Source organism: Planococcus citri, chromosome 1, assembly GCF_950023065.1.
Source record: "Planococcus citri chromosome 1, ihPlaCitr1.1, whole genome shotgun sequence".
NCBI lineage: Eukaryota > Metazoa > Arthropoda > Insecta > Hemiptera > Pseudococcidae > Planococcus > Planococcus citri.
Window position 1 is genome coordinate 10342846 of NC_088677.1, and position 22567 is coordinate 10365412.

Sequence of the window (22567 nt, forward strand, 5' to 3'; positions counted from 1 at the left end):
AACGTCAGCAAAAAAAGGAGGTATCTTAACAAGCAGCTGTTTTTCAAGAATTTGACTTGTGATAGGATTATTCGAAAGCCACCTAGGTACATGAATCGCAATTTGATTTTTTGATTTTAATTCGAGGCCAAGTCTCAACTCTTGTGCACATTTTGCTGCTATCCATACTGAGCAAACGGAATTTTGTCCTCCAAATCCAAATTTGTTTGGTAAGTTCCACATTTTTGTAGATAATTTTATTCGATTGAAAATTTTTCAATTTTTTACTCGCATGGTGTTCTCAGAAGTTTGGTCGCAACGATGAATAAATCAATTGCATTGCTCGTGTTCATGTTGGATTTGGGGCTCACCTTGGGTAACATTTTTAGCATTTTTAGTACCTAATTATCTTATTACAACCTTTTTTTTGAGCATCTAGCGCAAATTGATTGAATTTGACCTAGAACTACCTATTAATACATATAGGTATAATATACTTACGAGTAATTTCTTTGAAACTTCATAGGTTCAGGTTCACCGAATGAAGAAAATTTGGAAAACAACACAAGTTAGTGATATTGTATTTCGAAGCAAATAGAACTGTTTTTTGTGCCTTTTGTATACTTACTTGACCAATAATTTTAAATATTTCTCATTAGCTGAATCAGACTCAGACATGAGCTGCTTGCTTTTTGGCAACGAAGGTTGTAATATCACATGCGCCATATCAGGTCAATTATTTCACTTCCAATCTCGTGGTTCCTGCGACTCTGACCTAGTCTGTGGTTGTGAAAATTACGCACGGGCCAATTTTAAAGATTTGTGGAAACAAAGGTTCAAATCTGGAGATGTTTTAAATTACGTCCGACGTACTAATAAACCTGTCTACGATAAAATGTTGGAAATATTCCGAGATAATGTGTTCAAAACTAACGAAGAATTGAAAGACGCTCATGACTCTGCCATCAGCCCTTACCTGTTTTCAATGCTTGAAACAAACGACCAACATCTTACTGCACAATATGCAAAAAATGGCAAGTTTGATAAGGAAGCGGTTCAGAAGTACGTCAGTGAGAAACTGAATGAAGAATTGAAATCAGAGTCTGCGGCTAAAACTTTGTTGGACGTCAAATACAAAGAGATATTCAGAAAGGCGTTGGAAACATATAAAGCGTGTAAAGCTTCCATGTATAATTACACGTTCAAGGTAGCTCAAGTAAAAAATAAACATTTGCAGAATATTTTGGAAGAGTTTTTTAAGGCGAATAGTATGGAAAAACCTGAGATCAAAACTCCTAAGGAAACGGAATCAGTCTATAAAATGATCGGAAATATTACTGTAAGCGAATTGATTAATCGAATTGAAGGAGACTCCAAGGTCGAAATTTCTCAAGGTAAATTAACGCAGATTTTTGTATTTCCTTATCAAATATGTACCTAGTGGTGTTGTGTTGCTCAATTTCTATCCCGATTTTTCTTAAAATAAAGGGAAAATAATGCTTGGACGAGATTCGGTGTGGAACCACTCACAAAATCTGTTTTGGGGTCCTAGAAGTCCGATTTGATAAATTTTTCAAATTTCTGATTTTTTCACAAAAATATAAGCTTAAGGTCATCTTAGAAAAGGACCATTCGACGTCAATTTGACCAAAACGTGGTAAGAGGGGGTCGGCTATTTTTTTGAAATTTTTCTTGAAGAAGAGCCTTTCATAGGGATGACCAATGGCGCAAATTGCATCCCTCTAGCTTTTTTTAAAGGACTTCTAGGGGGTGTCAAATTTTTCAATGAACTTGAAATATCATCCATTTCAGCAGTGGATTAGGTACTCAATAACCGCGATACCTACCAAAATGGAATTTTTTATAATGGTTAGGGGTTTTGAAAGGATTTTTGGTGATATCATAAAAATCAATGTTGCCACTTTTTTTTGTACAAAAAATTAGCTCGAAACGCTTCAAAAGAACAACATATTAAAAAATTGGGATGACATTATTTCTTAAATTCAATTTTAAAAAATTGAAAGTTTGCAAAAAAATGCAATTTTTTGATTTGAAACAGAAAAACTGGTTTATTAGGTTGGTGTTTTTTAGTGGGGTTATGAATTTTTGGATTTCAGAAGGGTTATCTGGGATAGTCATTGAATTTGGGTCTACTTGGAGAGATGATCTTGTTTTCTGTAATTTAGGGCAGGTGAATAGTAAAATGTTGGATGGATGTACGTAGGTTCATTTTCACCGAATTGACACGGGGGTTTGGGCATTTTTTGATAAAGATGGTTGTGTGTGATTTTAGATTGACCTATTCGTAGACGGGCTATAATCATTTCTTCCCTTCTGTTTGAGTGATCAAGGTTCTTCCAGGGGTAGATTGTTTTTTTGTGTTGAAAGAGTTTGTTTGATGTCTGTGAGGACAAGAAGTTTTGCCATTTAAAGCGAGTATTTTGTGTAAAGAAGGATTTTATATCGTCAGGGGTGAAATGGTGAAGGGTGGGGGGGGGGGGTAGTGGCTGATTTTGCATTGGTGTGAACAATTTCATTTCCTTCAACGCCGACATGACTAGGAGTACTTACATAAGATGGGGATAGTGTAGTTTGAATTTTGGAGATCTGGCAGAATTTTGTGAATATTTTGAACAATAGGGTGATCTGAAAAAATGTTTTGTATGGAGATCAAGGAGCTAAGAGAGTCACTTTGTATTAAAAAATTTTTGTTTCCAAGCTGTGTGGTGGATATGTTCAAAAGACAATGGTGAATTGCAAGAAGTTCTGCAGTAGGTATATATTGAAGAGACCTTGTGAATTTTAAAATTGAAAATTTTCTCATTTATTGAGAAAGCATAAATATCCAGTATGTAAGAAGTTAGAGATTGTAGAACCATCGGTGAAGCATAAATTAAATTCTATGTAGTTTGATATGAGTTCCAGGTAATGGCTTCTAATTTCTAATGGGGAATGTTTTTTTTTTTTTTTTTTTTTTTTGGATAATTTCTCAGTTGAAAATTAATTTGTAGATGTTTTAATAGCCAAGGAGGGTAGGTTATGGGTTTTTGAATCAGATTTCTGAGATCAGTTTCAAGGTTTTTTATTTCAGAGGTGAACTTGGCAAGTGGGCTCTCAGTTTGTTGGAAATGATGTACCTAAACTGTAGGTATGCTGAGATAAGATTTTGGAGAGGATGTGATGGATTATCTGAGGCTGATGTAATGAATTTATTTGTTACTACTGTAAACTGGGGTAACATTGAAGGATTTTTCAGAATTTCTCATGTTTAGAGGTATGAATGGCAGAGGTGACCCTATGTCGGACCAATTGTTGACATAAGTGTTGATCAACATTGGTCGACAATTACATCGACAATTGGGTCGAAATAGGGTTGAAATTCACATCGACATGTGGGATCCTAATGTGACGGATGTGGATGAATCGACATTACATCAATATTAGAATGGTCATTGTTGAACGAGAAGGAGTGACTTTCAAATTTTAGGGTAGGCTTTGGGTTAATTTGTTTTTTACTGGAAAAAAGTACAAAATGTGTTTTAGATTCTGAAAAGCTTGATTGGTGAAGTTGACCCATTTGTCCCATATTTTTACGTATACATTGAAACACTTGAAAACCCCCTTTCACTCGATGAAATGAACCAATCACAAGAAAATCGAAATTTCGAGTGAATTGAAAAAATAAACATACCTATTTTAATTTTTTTGCTTTGAGTGTAATTTTTATCAACGTTTTCATGAAATACATCAGAAAGAGATCAAAATAATACAAATAAATTTTCAACTTTTATTGATGTTTAAGATGAGAAATTGAATTTTTTCAAATTTTGATTTTAAATTTTCAAGAAGGGGTGTAAGCAGGTGGAAAAAGTCAAAAAATCCTACTAGAAAGCAATGGGAATACTTGGAAAGAGAGAATAGTGAAAACTATCATAAATAAGATAGAGTGGAATTAATGTAATTTTTGCCTATGGTGGTTGAGATAATTTTCATTCCATAGAGAGTGAGATTTACCTACCCGTTAGATGGTTTAGTCAGAGAGCTTTTACAATAAAACCAGATCACTCTACACACATCAAAATACTATTTGTGGTTTAAACTCAAATAAATAGATATTTCTAGACATTTCAATATTATTTATTCGTCGTAAAAATACAAACAAGAGAAATTAATATAAAATACTTGCAGATATTTTATAATTTAGAAGGAGACACCACCAACTAGACAACACGCGTTAATGGATCAAGCATTAATTAAAATGATATTTAAGGGCCTGTGTTATTTAAATTGATGTAGTTAGATTTCCTAGTTTAGACACCTATCTTCAACATGAGCTATGCTTATGTCTCAGGTAACTAGGTGTTCCACAATTAACTACGATGAAGTTGCAATTAATTATCATTTAGTCTTTCGACTCAGGTATGTGCCATTTCATCACTTACCCACACTGTTCTCATTTTCTGCCTCTCCTGTGATCTACTCATACTAAGATCGGTGACAGACTTGGGTTGTATTATTTAAATATTTTCTGATGGCCGGTAGGATTGAATAATAACATGAATGTAGCGCGATTGATTAAATTTGTCAATAACACATTATTTTAACACAAATTATCCACAGAATTGTGGGCAAAAACTAGGTATGCGGGGAAGAGATTAGAACTATTCTGCCTATTTAATTGAGAAAATACACGTTTTGGTGACATTAGCTCCGAAGAGCTCGAGATATCAATGCTAAGTGAAGTTGAGAGCTCGCAGCGAGTACCACGATGGTACCTAGCTTGCTGCTCTTAGGGAGGGTTGATAGTTCCCACGTTCTCGTACTTCCAGTACACATAAATCACCCACATCCCCGATGTACATAAATCATGTACATCTTTAAAGAGGGATTACGTTAAGAATCACTAAGACGATTAAGGCATATATCACTCTCTCAAGAAACCCTTCATGTTTTTCTAGTTTTTGATTTTGTGCAATCGCTGAAGCATTCCTAAAATAATCTGTAATACTGAAATTTGGTATGAACAGCCGGAGGGGACTCTAGATGTGCTTGTTTGGGGTTTCAATTTTTCAATCCCCTCCCACACTTTCCTACCCCTTTTCAACCACAAATAAGTGGAATTCCCCACCAATTTAACATTTTTAATTTTTTTTCATCATCATCTAGATGAAAATCCATCCATGAGCTGTCTAATTTTTGGAAACGAGGGTTGTGATATCGGATGCAATATAACCGGGCAATTGCTCAACTTCCAGTCAGATGGTGTCTGCGACTCGACCAATATCTGTACCTGTCATAACCACAAAGATAGGAAAATCAGTGAAAAGGTTGCGGATGTGAAGCGTACTGAAAGTGGCGGATTTGATAAAAGTTCCCTCGAGAAATATGTCACTGAGACCCTTAATGAAAAACTGGAATCAACATCAGCTAAATCTTTGTTGGATGTAAAATACAAAGAGAAATTTCGGAAAGCTTTGGAAAACTCCAAAGGTGAAAAAGGTATCGTGGTTGGCTACACCTTTAAAGTTACAAAGCTCAAAAATGAAAATTTGCAGAATATTTTGAACGAGTTCTTGAATGAGAATAAGATAGAGAAACCTGATTTTAGAGTTGCTGTTGGTAGTGAAAAAGATGATCCTATCATGTTGGTCAATGATATTATTGTAAATGTTTTAATTAATCGAATTGAAGAGAATTCCAAAGAGGAAATTGATAAAGGTAGGAAAATTTTAGGATAGGTATACCTACTCAGATGTGGGTTGTTGATCTTGATTTTTGAATATTCGTACCCATTTATTTATTTTTCTGAACATACACATATAGATGTAAATCCATCCATTGGCTGTTTACTCTTCGGAAAAGAAGCCTGCGACATGGCATGTGTTTTATACGCCAGATTGGTGAACTTCCAGTCATACGGTGTCTGCGACTCCAGCAATATCTGTAACTGCCACAACTACAAGCATAGTAAAATCAGTGATACCCAACTTCCTCCTGTAAAGCGTACCGAAAATGGTAAATTTGATGAAATGGATCTGAAAAAATACGTCACCAAGAACGTGGATGATAAGCTGACATCACAATCTGGTGAATCGTTGTTGAATGTAGACTACAGAGAGAGGTTTAGCAAGGCTATGGAAAGCTCCAAAAATGAAAAAAATTTCGTGCCTGATTACGCCTTCAAAATTAAACATCTTAAGAATAAAATTTTGGAGAATAGCTTTAATGAGTTTTTAAATAAGAATAACATGAAAATACCTGATTCCGGAGTTCCTGATATTCCTGATGAGATTTATACAATTCTATGGGTTGACAATGCTATTATAAATACGTTAATTGATCGAATTGAAGCAAATCAAGAAGTAGAAATAGATAAAGGTAAGCAAATTCAAAGATATACCGTAATCCCGATTTTAGTATTTTCATAAAAAACACCAAATTATTTTTCTGCACATGTAGATGTGAATCCATCCATTGGCTGTTTACTCTTTGGAAAAGAAGCCTGTGACATGGCATGTGTTTTATACGCCAGATTGATGAACTTCCAGTCAAATGGTTTGTGCGACTCCAGCAATCTCTGTAACTGCCACAACTACAAGCATCGTAAAACTAGCGAAAGCCAACGTCCTGCTGTAAGGCGTACCAAAGATGGCAAATTCAATGAAACAGATCTAAAAAAATATATCACCGAGAATGTGCATGAAAAACTGAAATCAAACTCTGGTAAATTTTTGTTGGATATAAAATACAAAGAGAAGTTTGAAAAGGCTCTGGAAAACTCCAAAAATGAAAAAAATTTCGTGCCTGATTACGCCTTTAAAATTCTACATCTTAAGAATACATTTTTGGAGGATAGCTTTAATGAGTTTTTAGACAAAAATAACATGAAGATACCCGATTCCGGAGTTCCGGATGTTCCTGATGAGATTTATACAATTCTGTGGGTCGATAATGCCATTATAAATACGTTAATTGATCGAAATGATGAAAAGTTCGAGGAAGAAAATTTACAAGGTGGGTAAATAATAATCTACATACACGAATTCCATTTTTTTTAAATTAAAAAATAGGTAAGAAAAAATACTTGGAAATTTTGTGAAACAGCGAATTCAATTTTGCACGTCTGTTTCAATCAGTTCTGAATTTTCTTCACAATCAGTAGATATAAATTCAAATATTTTTACTGGGGGAAAAAAACAATGATTAAAAAATGTACTCAGATTTATTTGTCTTGGTACGTTTTGAGTGGAAAAATCAGTTGAAAATCCACTGACCATAGCTTCGTTTATTGCCACCAAGTTTTTTGGTTTTTAATAATTTTTTTAAAAACTTTTCAGGGATACTAAGCACCATCAAGAATCAGTTACTGGATATTTTGGAAATAGTTCAATCAGTTCTACTCCCTTGGTAAAATAGACATTTTTTACTTTCGTACGTAGATGCAATAACAAAATAATTTTTTTTATTGTACATTGTATGCAAACATGAGTTTCAATAAAAGAGCAGAAACCTGTTGTTTTTATTCGTCAAAACTTGATCAAAATTTCATAAAATATTATCAGAAATCTGTTACAATTATAAGTATGAAACGCAGTGGTTTGCTGAAGTGAGGGGAGGGGGAGAGACAGGAAAATGTTGTCAAAAAGTTGAACTTTATAGGAAAAGTTGGGTGAATTGGAAAAAAATGGGAAATTTGGGAAAAGTTGGTAATTTTTCATTTCGTGAATTATATTTTCAAAAAGTTCCTATCGTCACTTTAATTAGGCGTTTTTCTAAGAGACTTTGTTTTTGAGACATTTCATACAAAAGTGGGAAAATTCAAATTTTTTGAAAGTAGGTTGATCTAGATACCTCGTAAAGTTCAATAAACTTTAGGTAGGTACATTATAATAGGTACCTTGAACTGTAAAATTGTAAAAATTTCGCAAATTTGTCTTGCTCACCAGACATTTTTTTGTAAAAATGTGAAAATCAGCAAAAGGTATTCCGTGAAATATTTTGAATAGTGTTGAAATTCGGCAAGATGGAAGCAAAATTTTCCTAAAATAACAGAAAAATTGCAGTTGAAATTTGTTTCGAAAATCTAAAGGTAGGTAAAATGTACAACAAATAATTTCAAGATTTGAGGAAATGCAAAATAATTTTGAAAAAGAATAAAGATGGAATCGCGTGCAACACCAGAAAAAGAGTGGATGTGTATTTAAAATTTTTTCGAAATACTTTTCAAATCGTTAATACCATGTCACATTATTGATTTCAATTTATTACCATTTTGCTGTCATATTTTAAAGAATACCTATTTAAAATAATTTTGGGTCGTGTCTAACGCAAATGAACGTGAAAATTTGAGCAGAAAAATGTCATATATAAAAGTTCATATAAATGTATTAAGGTACAAACTTGAGAAATAAATGAATGTCAGCACAATCAGTGAGACTGAACAAATCGTTTTAGAAAATATACGACCATATGTGACTGTGAACTTGAAAAAAATACGAACCTGTAAATTGCAGACTTCGCGGAATTAATAATTGCCTTATATTTTAAAGCAACCCAAGTATATAAATTCGAATTCACTTTCAGTCTCTCTTTGAAATTAAAATTTCAAATTTTAATCTGCCCATCTATTTATTACTGCAACCAACTGAATTGACGGAATTTCAGATCCACAGTTCATTTTATTTATTTATTACTCGGTAAGTTTCATATTTTTATTCTTAAATATTCGATTTTAAAAATTTTCAGTTTATCGTTTGATAATTTTTCATCGACGTTTTCTTTAAAAAATATTTTCAGAGGTTATTCGCATAATGAAAAAGTCACTTGCAATACTTATGCTCGCTTTAGGCCTTATATTGAGTAAAAATTCATATTTCAATTTTAAGGTTAAATGTTTTATATATTCAAGGGCCTATTTATATTAAACTTGGTTGTCATAATTTTTCAGTACAAATGTCATTTGCCAAACCATCTGGTAGGATAGCAGCCTCTTCTGATTCTGAATCAGATGATGAATCGGATGCAGGTAACCATCAGAGATATTGTTTTTCATCTACAAAAAATAGGGAGGGAAAGAGGGAGCAGGGTGAAATATAATTATATTTTTTTAAACCAATTCTTAAATATTCCCAATTTCTCCCAAACCAGGCTCATCAGATGAAGAGGATTCCTCAGACGAAGACGATGAAAGTAAGTGTGCCTAGTCTAGGTCATGAGAAGAAATTAAAGCCAACTATACGTAATTGATTTTTTTCTTCGTAGTTGAAGAAAATCCAGCCATGAGCTGTCTGCTTTTCGGCAAAGCAGGCTGTAATACCGGTTGCGTAATAGCAGGCGAATTATTCCACTTCAAATCCAATGGTTTCTGCGACTCGAACCAAGTCTGCAATTGCCACAACCATAACGACGACTCATTCCGCGAAACCTGGAAGAAAATATTCAAATCAGATTACGTTTATAGTAAAATCAACGACGATAACTTACTCTACGATCAAGTTATGAATATATTCAACCGTTCGTTTCGAACCAACGAAGAATTCAAAGAGTTGCTCAATCCGATGCTAAGTCCTTATCAATCTTCTAAACTCAAGACAAACAACAAACATCCTTCTGTTAAGCTCACAAAGGATGGAAAATTCGACCAAGAAGCTCTTCAGAAATACGTCAACGAGAAACTTGATAAAAAATTAAAATCGAAGTCGGGTAAATCTTTGTTAAATTCTAGATATAAGGAGAAATTCAGAAAAGCTTTGCAAAGTTCTGAAGATAGCAAAGCTTCGTTGTATAATTACACGTTCAGAGTGATGCAGCTGAAAGATAAAAACTTGGAGAATGTTCTGGATGAGTTTTTGAAGAAGAAAAAGATAGATAAACCAAAGGTGGATATTCCCATCAAGACCGACGATATAATTCATACGATGGTCGATACTATTGTAATAAGGGAGTTGATAAATCGAATCGAAGAGAAAAATAAGGGGTCTAAGAAATCACCCGCAGCTGGCAAAAAATCACCTGCGACTCGTACCGCTGCGAAAAAATCTTCTTAAATTTTGCAATATAGTGAACATTTTAATTGTCTGAAAAAGAAAATGTGTGCTCTATTTTATCTGTCAAATGAAAATTTGTTTTGCCTGACTATTTACTCAACTTAATTATCTATTTACTTATCAGATCTAATGTGATTTGATCAAATAGGCCTCTCTGTTGAAACAGATCAGGTTGAGCAGATTCAATTTTATCAAACTTTTGATCCGATCACATTTTTGGTCAGTTCTGATCGCATGAATGTACATATTTAGAGAAGGTCTAGACTTGATCAGTGATCACACAAGTTTTACCAAATTTCTGTCAATACTTTCTCTATAGACATGATCAGATTTTGAAAAGATCCAATTTGATCGAAACTCTGTCTCGATTAAAACTGGTCAGTTAGATTTATACTCAATGTGAGTGACCTGAGGAATGTCTAGACTCGCTAAAATCTGATGTGATCTAATCAAATCCGATCAGATCTCTCTTATTGGATCTGATGAGATCGGGACAGATGCAATCTGATCTAAACTCTGAAGTAACCTCATATGAGCTAGCCAAAGAAACATTATTGAAAATATGTGCCTAAATTGATCAAATGGGTCACAAAAAATTTTATTGAGCTTTTTTTTCAAAAACTGAAGAATCCAAAAGTCCACTGCAGGCTCTAGAATGGTTTGAAATCATCACCAATTGATTGGTGAGATTGAAAATAGTCTTCTTCTTATTGTGTCTGGGACAATTGGACTTCATCATACTCTACCCTTCCATCTCTGCACGAGGTCTTCAGTGTGGCTGTTCATTTCTCCCCACAGCTTCTCTTTAGTAAGGAACCTGCGGGTATCAACGCCACATGTTTGGAGAATTGCTCTGATACCTCCTCACCACACCCCACAGCCAACGTAGGTGATGAAAGTGGTAGTTGTATGTGTTTATGCACTACCATTCCATGGTCATGAGTGGGGGGAGGGGTCTCACAGGGTCTGGCAATAACGATTTCTTCACAAAGTACATATTGGCCATGTTACCCAACCTGGTAGGGTAATAACACCATGTTATTTCTTATGCAAAAAAACTGATTAAAAACCTATTTTTCTGGGCAAATCGACAACTATTTTGTGTTTGGGACCTTGAAAATCAAACCCGACAAAAAAAAACTGCAACAATTGAACAATAAAAGTGCATAATCGTTTTAATTTATTTTTTTGTGTAAATTTTTGTAATTTTTTTCAACTTTTTTCACAAAACACATTTTTAGGGTCCAAAACAGGAAGCAGAAGTTAATGCTCGGTGATTTAGTTGGAAAATTCAGTTTCCAATGAGATTTTCTTCATACTCAGTGAACGTTTGTCTCATAAACCTGTAATTTTCTTGCATTGGCATATCTACCCTCACACTTTTTTTTTGACAATTTTAAAAAAACATCAACTTTCAATAGGTTTTTGGTGTCATGAATAGGAATACAGGTCTGACAAGAAATGTAATTCAATGGTTTGAAAGCTCGTGAAATTTGCTTTACAACGATGTGTAACAACTTGTATTTAGCATTACTTGAACACAGGGCTGTAAGGTAATTTATGTTGGTAATTTACGGCGGTATTTTACCGTATTTTACGGTATTTTACCAAGAGTTTATTACCGTATTTTACCATAATTTACCAAAAAGTCAAATTAATACTTTTTTTCCTTCTTTCCTTCATAAATTTCCAAATTTCCATGGAAATTTATGATTTGAAAGTTACCAAAAATTTTCCCCATAAATTTCCAAAAAATGTCCATGGAAAATTCTCTATACCTAATCTTTAATAACACCTAAAACAGATGGAGGCAGGTCAGAAGTTCAGAACTTTGAAGTCAAACTACAAAAAATAACTCTTCATATTCAAATTAGCAAAATACCATAAATACTAAGTATAAAATACTGTATTTTACCGCCGTATTTTACCAGCGAATAAATTGACGGTAATTTAACAGCCCTGCTTGAACATCCTTTTTTTAAAATTAAAGTGAAACAGTCACATTATTCCAAAATAATATTAGGGGGTGAAAATATTAAGACAGAATTTTCTTTTTTTTGTACACCCTGTGTAAGTGAAAGCTTTGTGATGCAATTTGGTCAGGCTACTATCATCATTGTTAGGAACAAGTGACCAAGTGCTGCTTGATGGATACATCTCAGTGTAACGACGACGGTGCAGATTTCAATGTAATTGTAGATGTTTTGCAGATGTACATGTGGATCATCTACAAACGCATTGACAAAACATCTACAACCAATCCACACTTGCACATCCTTTTTGAAATGTAATGTTATAAAATTTTAGTTTCAAAATTAAAAAATTTCCCCAAAAATTATTTTCTCATAGTTGGCCACTGCTCCTGCAAAGGGTAGCATTCATGCGGAGACCTATCTCCAAGAGGTACAGACAGAAGATCTGTAGAAATATCATGATGAACATAATTTTCCTCACATAGAAACGGCACAATAATTAGTTTATGTAAGAGTACTAAACTAATACGTTTTCATGTCAACAGTATGTCGATGTTGGTGTCAATATGAAATTCAACATCAACAAATACATGCACAATATCATCGTCATTTTTCACTCATTTAATTCTTGTATTTTTTTTTTCAAAAAGTAGTCGATGTTTTGTGGATTGATTTGTAGAGCATCGACATTTACATCGACCTGTGGATGTAATATGTTGATGTTTACTAAAAAAAAAAAAGAGAAAATGTTGAAAATTTTTAATGGAGGGGATTTATTAGCCTGAGAATATACCAAAAGAATCACAATTTTTTTGCTCAAATTGCAATTTGAGCGAAAAAACTGTGTAGATGGTGGTGTAGATGGTTTGTGTATGTCTACAATTCATTACACGGGTCATGTCCTAACTTGATTTTTGGGTGACTGGCGTAGTTACTTGTACTGGTGGTAATACCCATAGGCACCTTATACACAGTGCTAGTGCCACATACTAGAAGATGGTCATCATTTTATGTCTGTCTGCAGTCCTGAAACTTCACATCATCCTGGATGACCCATATGGTAAGGTTTACTGCCATCCAGGTGCATACAGCCTGGATCCTGTTTAGTGTGAGCCACTCTCCATGGGATAATCTGTATCCATTTGCGAAGTTCTTACATGGACATTTAAACGTACTAAGATTCATGATACATACCTATGAAAAACAATCAAATAAGTTGCTGAAACTAGTAAGAACATGGTCTAGAATAAATCTGTCAACACTTTGTGAAGGTAGTTTCCAAATAGGTACTTTTAATATTGAACATTTTTCATGCAATGAAATAAATTAATCGCTATAATTAAATATAAGAATAATAAACAATAGATACAAATAGTTGATTAAATATATTGAATATGTATTGCAATAATGCTGAATGCCCAAATGTGCGAGAAGAAATAGTTAATTGAGATGTTACCCCAATGAAAGGTCTAATCGCACTGAACCCAAATTCGAAATTGATTTAGGTGGTTAACGATGTTTGTAGAGGGGGAAAATCCCACCTGCTTCTCCCTCTACCAACCCCTTAACCAAGCAGATAGTAAATGTCGTGAATCCCTTAACCTGCAGGTGTTGGAAAGATCGGGAGAACAATGGAGTGAAATAAGGGTTATTTTGTGACCCTGATAAGATCAAAACGTGACAAAATAATGGGTTCGGCAGGTAACAAATAAACTGATGAACAATGATCAGCAGGGGGTCCGACACAAAACACCTGCTTGATCCCACTTGCTCTAGAATTCCGAACATGCAATGTGATCAACTACTAGCTGCTGATCATCTACTGGGCAGGTTACCTTAAGGTAATCTTGAACATTATTGGTATAAAATCGAGCAAAATTTACTGTAAGTAGAACATATTTCATGTCCAGATAACTATCATCACAATATTTTCTGTTGATAATTTGAAGAGTAAGTATGTGTACCTACCTAGTTTATCGATTAATTTTTCAACAACTTTTGTGATTTGATGCAAAATTGAAAATTGACTTAATATCCCACCTTGGGAGTAATCAGGTTACATAATATGTGACGCAGCCAGCGATACCATACCATATGTCGGCAAAAATTTTTTTCGCTTTATTGTGGTTTCTGGTAGTGTTTTTCTTCCTCTTTTCAATGGTGCAAACAGATTTTCAAAATATTAAAATCTGACAAATTTGCAAAATTTCAAAGTTGCGTATTTTTTGAAATTCAAAAACCAAAATTCTGAGAAAAACGTGTTTAAAAGTTTGGGTTATTTTTGTAACATTTTTAATTTTTTTTTTTTTTTTTTTTTTTTTGATTTTCTTCATCTTTTAATGGTTTTACATCATATTTTTTTTTTTTGACATTTTTTTATGAAAAGCACTTTTGTAAAACCGGTTTTTCACCACTAAAACGACGTGTTTGAGATCGGTGGGTACACCCATTCCAAAGTATAGGCTTCATAGTATATGAATCGACAAAAAAATTTTTTTTGATATTTTCTGACTTTTTCCATGAAAACGCGATTATCTCAAAAAAAAGTTTTCCGACATATGGTATGGTATCGCTGGCTGCGTCACATATAAAAAAAATTGATTTTGACGTTTTTGCATTTTTGGGGTTTGTATGACCCCCCTCAACCAAAAATAATACTTTGAGTTGGGTACATTATCTAGATCTTGTAAAAAACGCAAATGGCTTAACACAAAATTCCAACAACATATATTGGAAGTTGTTTGGAGTTATAAGGGTACATTTCAAAAATCTCCACCTTTTTTGAGCAAAATTTCGTACATACAAAGTGTTAACAAACAGTTTTGATTGTTTTGAATGTTTGTCAGTTAGAAATAGTCACAAGGAGTACATTTTTTATTTAAATTGATCACTTTTCAGAAAAATGAATTTGCACATATCATGAAATTTTAGTTTTTTGAGAAAAACTCAAAAACTAAGCACTCTAGAAAAAAACTAACGACATTTTGTCGATTGGAAATTTAATTCTCTACAACTTTGATCACATGAAATTTTTTTTTGGACGCTTCCTTTCGCTTCCACATCAACTTTAATGAAAGGTTATAGCTCAAAATGTTTCCCAAACATTGAAATATTTCCTCTTTAAGATTTTATTTTTCAAAGTGTTCTTATGCTAAACGAAGGTAGGATACCAGATCTTTAAAATGGGGTGCTATTCATTCCTCACAATTAATTATTATAAGTTGATAAAAATACCTAATGGATCAAGTTTTTAAAAGAAAGAAAATCACTCTCCTGTAAAATTTCACTTTTTTGAGATGTGACCTTATTATACTCCCAAGGTGCGATTTCATGTCATTTACCAAATTTTCTGGTTTATTGAGGTGAAATTTCAGCAAAAACACGTGTTGTTCACACTACAGTCTTGCAAAACGTTCATTAAAGGTCAACAAATCTTATGAGGTCGGAGTGCTAAAAACCCATATTTATATGGGTTAAGCGTTCTGGTTCGGTTCCGCTCCGCAACACTGGCTAGATCAATACCTATAACAATGTCCATTTTTAAGAAAAAATCAATACCTACCTAAATATTTCATAACAAGTTTTCACATTTCATCATTTTGACAAAAAATTGATGAAAAATAGATCTAACTTCATATTTAAAAAGTTATCATGTTATCAATTAGGTATAATATATAATACTTACTACCATTTTGCAACAATTTTGTATCAATTTTTGACATAGGTATTTTCATTTGTGCAAAAAATTGGTAAAAAATAACTGATACGACTTCAAAATTCAAAAGAGGCATCAATTATGATATCACAAACTTAGAACAATTTCGAATCAATTTTCACATTATTTTCATGACTTAGTAAAATTGACCTATACCTAATATTGACTTCAACTTCTGTATGCATAATTGATGTCTTCCCTCATAGAAAATCACTACTAGCGTCATTACTAAAAAAAAACACTAGTAACTTTTTCGGCAAGTAGCGTCACTACTACTGACAAACGTTACTAATGACTAGTAACGTTTGTCAATAGTAGTGACGCGCGCATATTTGCGCATTTTGCACTGAAAATCATGTCAAAAACATGTTAAAAGTAGATATGAGGAGCTCAGAATCAAAGCGGTCATTTGACATTCTAAGCTGTTTTGAGAAAAACGCAAAAAAAGTTTACAGACGAGTGTGTGATACATCCCGATTCGCGCAAGAGGCAAAATATTTTGCCACTGACAAAAAGTGAACAAATGGCAAAAAAAAAACTAGTGAAATGGCAAAGCTCCAGCCAATCAGCGACGAGTATTTGAAGTTTGCCAACACGTGTCAAATGTTTGTCAGTGTCAGTATTTTGCCAATTACAGGCAATTGCCACGTGGCAGTATTTTTGCCAATTACAGGCAATTGCCACGATGGCAGTATTTTTGCCAATAGCGCACATTTATAATTAACGGTCACATTTATTTGATTTTTAAAAATAAAAAATGAAGGGATACATAGGTACTTTTTCGATTTTATTCATCCATGATACTTTCCAACCCTTACAAATTTTTCTTACCTAATTCCTGTCACTAAAATTCCTATACCTAAGGGGGGGGATCAAACCTGGGACCTCCGGTTCCTAACAACCTACACCTAACCCTACGGCTACCAGTATCACACAGAGATATGGGCATAAAATGAATTCTTATAATTTGTTTGCGAGCGCCTGTTGCTGATTGAGAGGTTGAATGGAAAAGGGGCCTTGATCAATTTTTTTTACTGCTTTTATAAGTTCAAGTAGACTTGACATTTTTTCCATAAGCAAACATTTTCTAATTCGTTTTTTTTTTTTTCATGAAAGAACACTTTAATATCACTGAATATGGTGGAGAATTGATGAAAAACGTAATTTTAAAATATATTTTCAGAATTGCAAATACTTGTCAGAAAAGCAAAAACATTGATTAAGGCCCCTTGTCCATGAAACCCCTCAATTGCTATAATTTAGGCTAGCTGTGTCAAAAAAGTTATGGGGGAGAGTGGGGCGATCTGTCACAAATTCGATAAATCATTTTTTTCTGCCAAAACTACGTATGCAATCAAAAAATCAATTGTACCATTCGATAGCCCCATTTATCCTCTACAAATGGCAATTTTTTCAAAATTTTATCTTTTCATTTAATACTCCAAATTTACCAAAAACTGCAACCAATTATTTTGCATTATATTTTTTCTTTTTTGTAATTAGAGGTGACTGTGAGGAATTTTTTCAGAAAGTTCAAAAACAAAGCACACTTTTTTTGGGTAAAAATATTTAAAATCATACCTATAGATGCAACTTTTATTTTTCTTTGCCTTTTTTTTGAGTGATTGCAGTGAATTTAAATATTTTAAATAAATTATATATTGCATTTTGTATTTTTTTTAATTTATTTTTTACAAAATTTGATTGGGTGTAGCGAATTTTGTTTCAAATTGGAAAACATAAAATAGGGACCTATGTACTTTGAAAAAAAAACTAATGCAAAAACAAATAAAATAAATTTAAAAATTCAAAAATTCTAATTTTTAATTGTATTTTAAAGAAAATTCATACTACCTTAGGAATATTATGATTTATGCGCGAGTGGATTGCCTCAATTGACAAAAAATGTCAAAATGCTGGCAAAAACACAGTCATATCAGTTGAATTTGCCAACTCTTTGCCACTGGTTGGCAAAAAAATGGCACATGCAAACTTTTGTCCGCCATGTTTTGCCACGTTGGCAAAGCACCCCTTCATGATTGAGAATATGTGTTTTTTTGCCACAGTGGCAAAAAAAAACTAGTTTTATTTTGCCTCTGCGCGAATCGGGTATATAAAACTGTAAATGATCTTAAAATGTTCAGTAGTATACCCGATACAATTTAGTGGAAAAATTTTTTTTTGTGACCTTCCCCACTCCTTTAATTTACAATACAAACTTGTCAAATGTCCACTTTGATTCCATAATCGCAAATTTTCGCCAAAATACCGCAGTTACCACTTAAATATCACACAACCAAAATGAGTATTATTGTTTCGAGGTTGTTTTAAAACATTTTAAATGAAAAAAAATACATATTTGAGTGAAAATATTGAAAATAAAATTCAGCCCTCACTTTGGCACCAAAAAAAACACATTTTTTTATTATTTTTTTTACGGATTCCGGTTGAGAAATCAGTGCTCTACAACATGGCACGCTTGGTTTTTCAGTTTAGTTCCATGTTCCGGTCTAAAAATGGCGTTGAAAATGTCAAATGTTCGTTTTGACTCCATAACCACTTTTCAAGGCCATTTTTAAGCCGGAACAACACGCCAAACTGGAAAACCAGTTATGCCATGTTATAGAGCACTAAATTCTCTACCCGAATCCGCGAAAAAACGTGTTTTCAAAATTCCGGTCAAATGACCACTTTGATTCTGAGCTCCTCATATTTACTCGTAGACTGTCCTAGGACAACGGATTCTCCCCAAAAAAATTTTGAAAATCATAAAATCTCCCCTCCTCTCCCCCTCCGAGGGGGCTGGTACCTCAAATTTTTTTTCATTTTTCGACTGGAATTTAGGCTTTATTAGCAAAAATTGTGGACTTTTTTCCGTTCCTCTCCCCTCCCCTCCCCCTCCGAATTTTAAAAATATAAATGGGGCCCGAGCAACCGAGCAACTGAGCAAGCCACAACAAAAGCTCTTGACAATTGACAATTCTTCATTTTTTTCGGGATATAATTTCTATATTTTCACAATCAATTAGGCAAAAAATTGAAATATCAAATGATAGCATGTTAGTAGCATCAGTTCTTAGTAGTGTCCGCTTCATCTTAGTATTGTTGGCATGGTCATTAGTAGCATAAAATCATTTGCTAGTAATGTCAAGTCAGTCGCTAGTAGTGCTGAGCTGATCGCTAGTAGCGTCAAGTTGGTCACTAGTAGTGTTTATTTGGTCGCTAGTAGTGTCGAGTCAGTCGCTAGTAGTGTCAAGTTGGTTGCTAGTAGTGTCGAGCTGGTCACTAGTAGCGTTTATTTGGTCGCTAGTAGCGTCGAGTTGGTCGCTAGTAGTGTCGAGTAGGTCACTAGTAGCGTCGAGTTGGTCGCTAGTAGCGTCAAGTTGGTCGCTAGTAGCGTCAGTACAAGCGCTAGTAACTTTTTCGGCATCGCTAGTAACTTTTTCAAAAACGCTAGTAGTTTTTTGAAATCATTAGTAGTGATTTTCTATGAGGGAAGTGGTGCTTAAAGCATTTATATGCGCTTTTCAGCACTCTGGACTTTGAAAAATTTCAAGTATGATGATTTTACAAAATTAAAACTGCGGATATATAGATGAGTTTTTGGTATGGTAATGCTTCTAGATATAAATTAAATGGATATTAAGTCATATCTACCTATAAAAACAAATAAGCTTTCCTTATTTGTAATTTTTTTGAAATTTATCCAAATTAAAAATGATGCAAAAAATTGATTTTCATGACTTAGGCATTTTAATTTTTTAGGAAGTTGTGATATTTTTAAAAATATAAATAGGACCCGAGCAAGCCAGGACAAAAGCTATTGACAATTGACAATTCTTCATTTTTTTCAGGACATAATTTTTGTATTTTCAAAAACAATCAATTTTGGCAAAAAAAATAGAAAATGTTAAATGATTATTTCCAGATATTCTGCAAAAAATGACGTTTTTAGATTGAGGATTTCTGGTAATTTGACTGAAATGCATCTGAGGAACCTTTTTTTAAAAAAAAGATCAAGTAAAAAAACGTGATGTGAGAAAATGTCAATTTTCCTACTCTCTAATTTTGGTTACAAAAAGGAAAAGGAAAATGATCTGGCCTGAGCAGAAAGTTTTGAAAATTCATAATTTAAAAAAACATGGTTTGTGTGGGCTTGGTCATTAGTAGCGTTGAACCATTCACTAGTAACGTCGAGTCAGTCGCTAGTAGCGCCAAACTGATCACTAGTAACGTCAAGGCAGTCGCTAGTAACGCCAAGCTTATCACTAGTAACGTTGAGTTGGTCGCTAGTAGTGTTCAGTTGGTCGCTAGTAGCGTTGAGTCGATCGCTAGTAGTGACGAGCTGGTCGCTAGTAGTGACGAGCTGGTCGCTAGTAGTGTCAAGTTGGTCACTAGTAGCGTCAGTACACACGCTAGTAACGCTTTCGAAAACGCTAGTAACTTTTTCAGAAACACTAGTAGTTTTTTGAAGTCACTAGTAGTGATTTTCTATGAGGGTTTAGAGAAAGAAAAAAATCAACAATCATTTGCAGTCAAAATTAGGCCTTCAGCAAGAAATCGACTTGAAATCGATTTGAATTTTCATCATGAAATCGTCACCGATTAAAATACTATAATGTAGGAAGATTTGGGATCAAGTTTCCATCAATCTTACACATTTCGTTTAAAATTGTTGAAAACTACATAATAATATGTCCATTATTTTGATATTTTTTGCCAATCCTCAAAATCGTCAAAAAAATGATTGAAAATATCAGCCACGGTTTCTACTGGATCAAAATTCGAATTCGAACTGAATGTTGAGATGGTTTGAACAAGTTAATTGCCGTTCTTTCCCATGTACTCTTCATTTGATGCGATTGGACTTAAAAGTGGTGGTACAGGTACTGATTTTCAAGAACATTTGAAACTAGTTTGGTTCAATTCGAGGATCGTTTCAAAAATGTATGTAAAAAATTTCTATCTACCAATACCTACTTCCTCGACTAATTTTTGCGATAGTCCGGAATCAGTTTCAATCAACTCAACCCACAAATTGCTGCCATAGTTCTGCCGAAAATGTTTGAAAACGAGACATTTTTTGGGCCGCTGAACCGCATTGTTGCTATTATCTACAACGATGACATGACACGTGAAGATATATTATAGTTATAGGTAATTTAAATTAGGTACCTAAAGCTCGTACCTATCTATTTAAACGAGTTAAAACGACACTTTTTTTCACGTAATTTTAAATTTCTACAAGTATCTGTTTCCTAAATGAACTTGAAAGACGTGCGGCAGATGTTTTGCTTCGAAATCAGGTGGGAAAATTTGCCATAAAGTGATCACATTTTCTACCTGACATTGGCATTGGAGAAACATCGTGTAGTCTCTAATGAAGGTATGATTTACAAGCAATTGAACGCCAGTTGCAATTAGTCAATACTTACAAATTACCACACAAAAATGCAGGTATCCCTCATAGAAAATCACTACTAGCGTCATTACTAAAAAAAAACACTAGTAACTTTTTCGGCAAGTAGCGTCACTACTACTGACAGACGTTACTAATGACTAGTAACGTTTGTCACTAGTAGTGACACGCGCAAATTTGCGCATTTTGCACTGAAAATCATGACAAAAACATGTTAATGGCAGCTATTTACTCGTAGACCCTCCTAGAACAACGAATTCTTCCCAAAAAAATTTTGAAAATCAAAAAAAATTTCATGCCTGGAGTGGGGTTTGAACCCGCAACCACTCACTCTCTAGTCATCTGCCTAACCAACTAGGCCACTGGGGAAGTTGGAAGATGAGGTGTTTGAAACATTTATATGCACTTTTTAGCACTCTGGACTTTAAAAAATTTCAAGTTTGATGATTTTTTACAAAATTAAAACTGAGTTTTTGGTGTGTTAATATTTCTGGATAAAAATTAAATGGGTATCATACACTTGTATTCGATATTTCTTTGCGAAAATGGACCCTTCCTTATCCCCTTCCCCTCGTTCCCCCCTCCGAGGGGGCTGGTACCTCGATTTTTTTTTCATTTTTCGACTGCAATTTCGGCTTTATTCGCAAAAATGGACTTTTTTCCGTTCCTCTCCCCTCCTCTCAACCCCCGAGGGGGCTGGTACCTCGATTTTTTTTCAATTATTTCAACTGGAATTTAGGCTTTATTCGCAAAATTCATGAATTTTTTTCCGTTCCTCTCCCCTTCCCTCCCCCTCCGAATATTAAAAATATAAATGGGGCCAGAGCAACTGAGCAAGCCACAACAAAAGTTCTTGACAATTGACAATTCTTCATTTTTTTCATGATATAATTTCTATATTTTCACAAATAACTAATTTGGCAAAAAATTAAAATGTTAAATGATTATTTCCAGATATTCGGCGAAAAAAAAGGGAGTTTTAGATTGAGGATTTCTGGTAGTTTGACTGAAATGCAGCGGAGGATCTTTTTTTAAAAAAATCCAAGTAAAAACATCGCATTATTTGTGATGTGAGAAGTCAATTTTGCTACTATCTAATTTTGGTCGGAGAAAGAAAAAGGAAAATGATCTGACCCAAGCGGAAAATTTTCAAAATTATGGTTTTTGGTAATTCTTTATTTTCATTCGTTACTAGTGTCGGCTCGGTCATTAGTAGCGTTAAATCATTCACTAGTAACGTTGAGATAATCGCTAGTATCGCCAAACTGATCGCTAGTAGCGTCAAGTCAGTCGCTAGTAGCGTTGAGCTGGACGCTAGTAGTGACGAGATGGTCGCTAGTAGTGACGAGTTGGTCGCTAGTAGTGACGAGTTGGTCGCTAGTAGTGACGAGTTGGTCGCTAGTAGTGACGAGTTGGTCGCTAGTAGTGTCAAGTT

The 22567-nt window shown here is 34.0% G+C and overlaps 3 protein-coding genes across 3 annotated transcripts in view; all 3 read left to right on the forward strand.

Annotated features, from left to right (window-relative positions):
• LOC135847388 (inactive dipeptidyl peptidase 10-like) overlaps window positions 1-22567 on the forward strand; it is a 601135-nt gene that overhangs the window by 225794 nt on the left and 352774 nt on the right. The window lies entirely within an intron of this gene.
• Window positions 30-7505, forward strand: LOC135847300 (uncharacterized). The gene is made up of 8 exons (XM_065366772.1): window positions 30-209; window positions 285-355; window positions 506-547; window positions 639-1373; window positions 5146-5697; window positions 5803-6357; window positions 6439-6993; window positions 7317-7505. The coding sequence occupies exons 2-8, from the start codon at window positions 301-303 to the stop codon at window positions 7388-7390; spliced, it is 2568 nt and encodes an 855-aa protein (XP_065222844.1). The 5' UTR covers window positions 30-209; window positions 285-300; the 3' UTR covers window positions 7391-7505.
• On the forward strand, window positions 8471-10174 carry LOC135841969 (uncharacterized). The gene is made up of 5 exons (XM_065359215.1): window positions 8471-8675; window positions 8776-8838; window positions 8927-9004; window positions 9127-9168; window positions 9241-10174. Exons 2-5 carry the CDS (start codon window positions 8790-8792, stop codon window positions 10023-10025), a joined length of 954 nt encoding a protein of 317 aa, XP_065215287.1. The 5' UTR covers window positions 8471-8675; window positions 8776-8789; the 3' UTR covers window positions 10026-10174.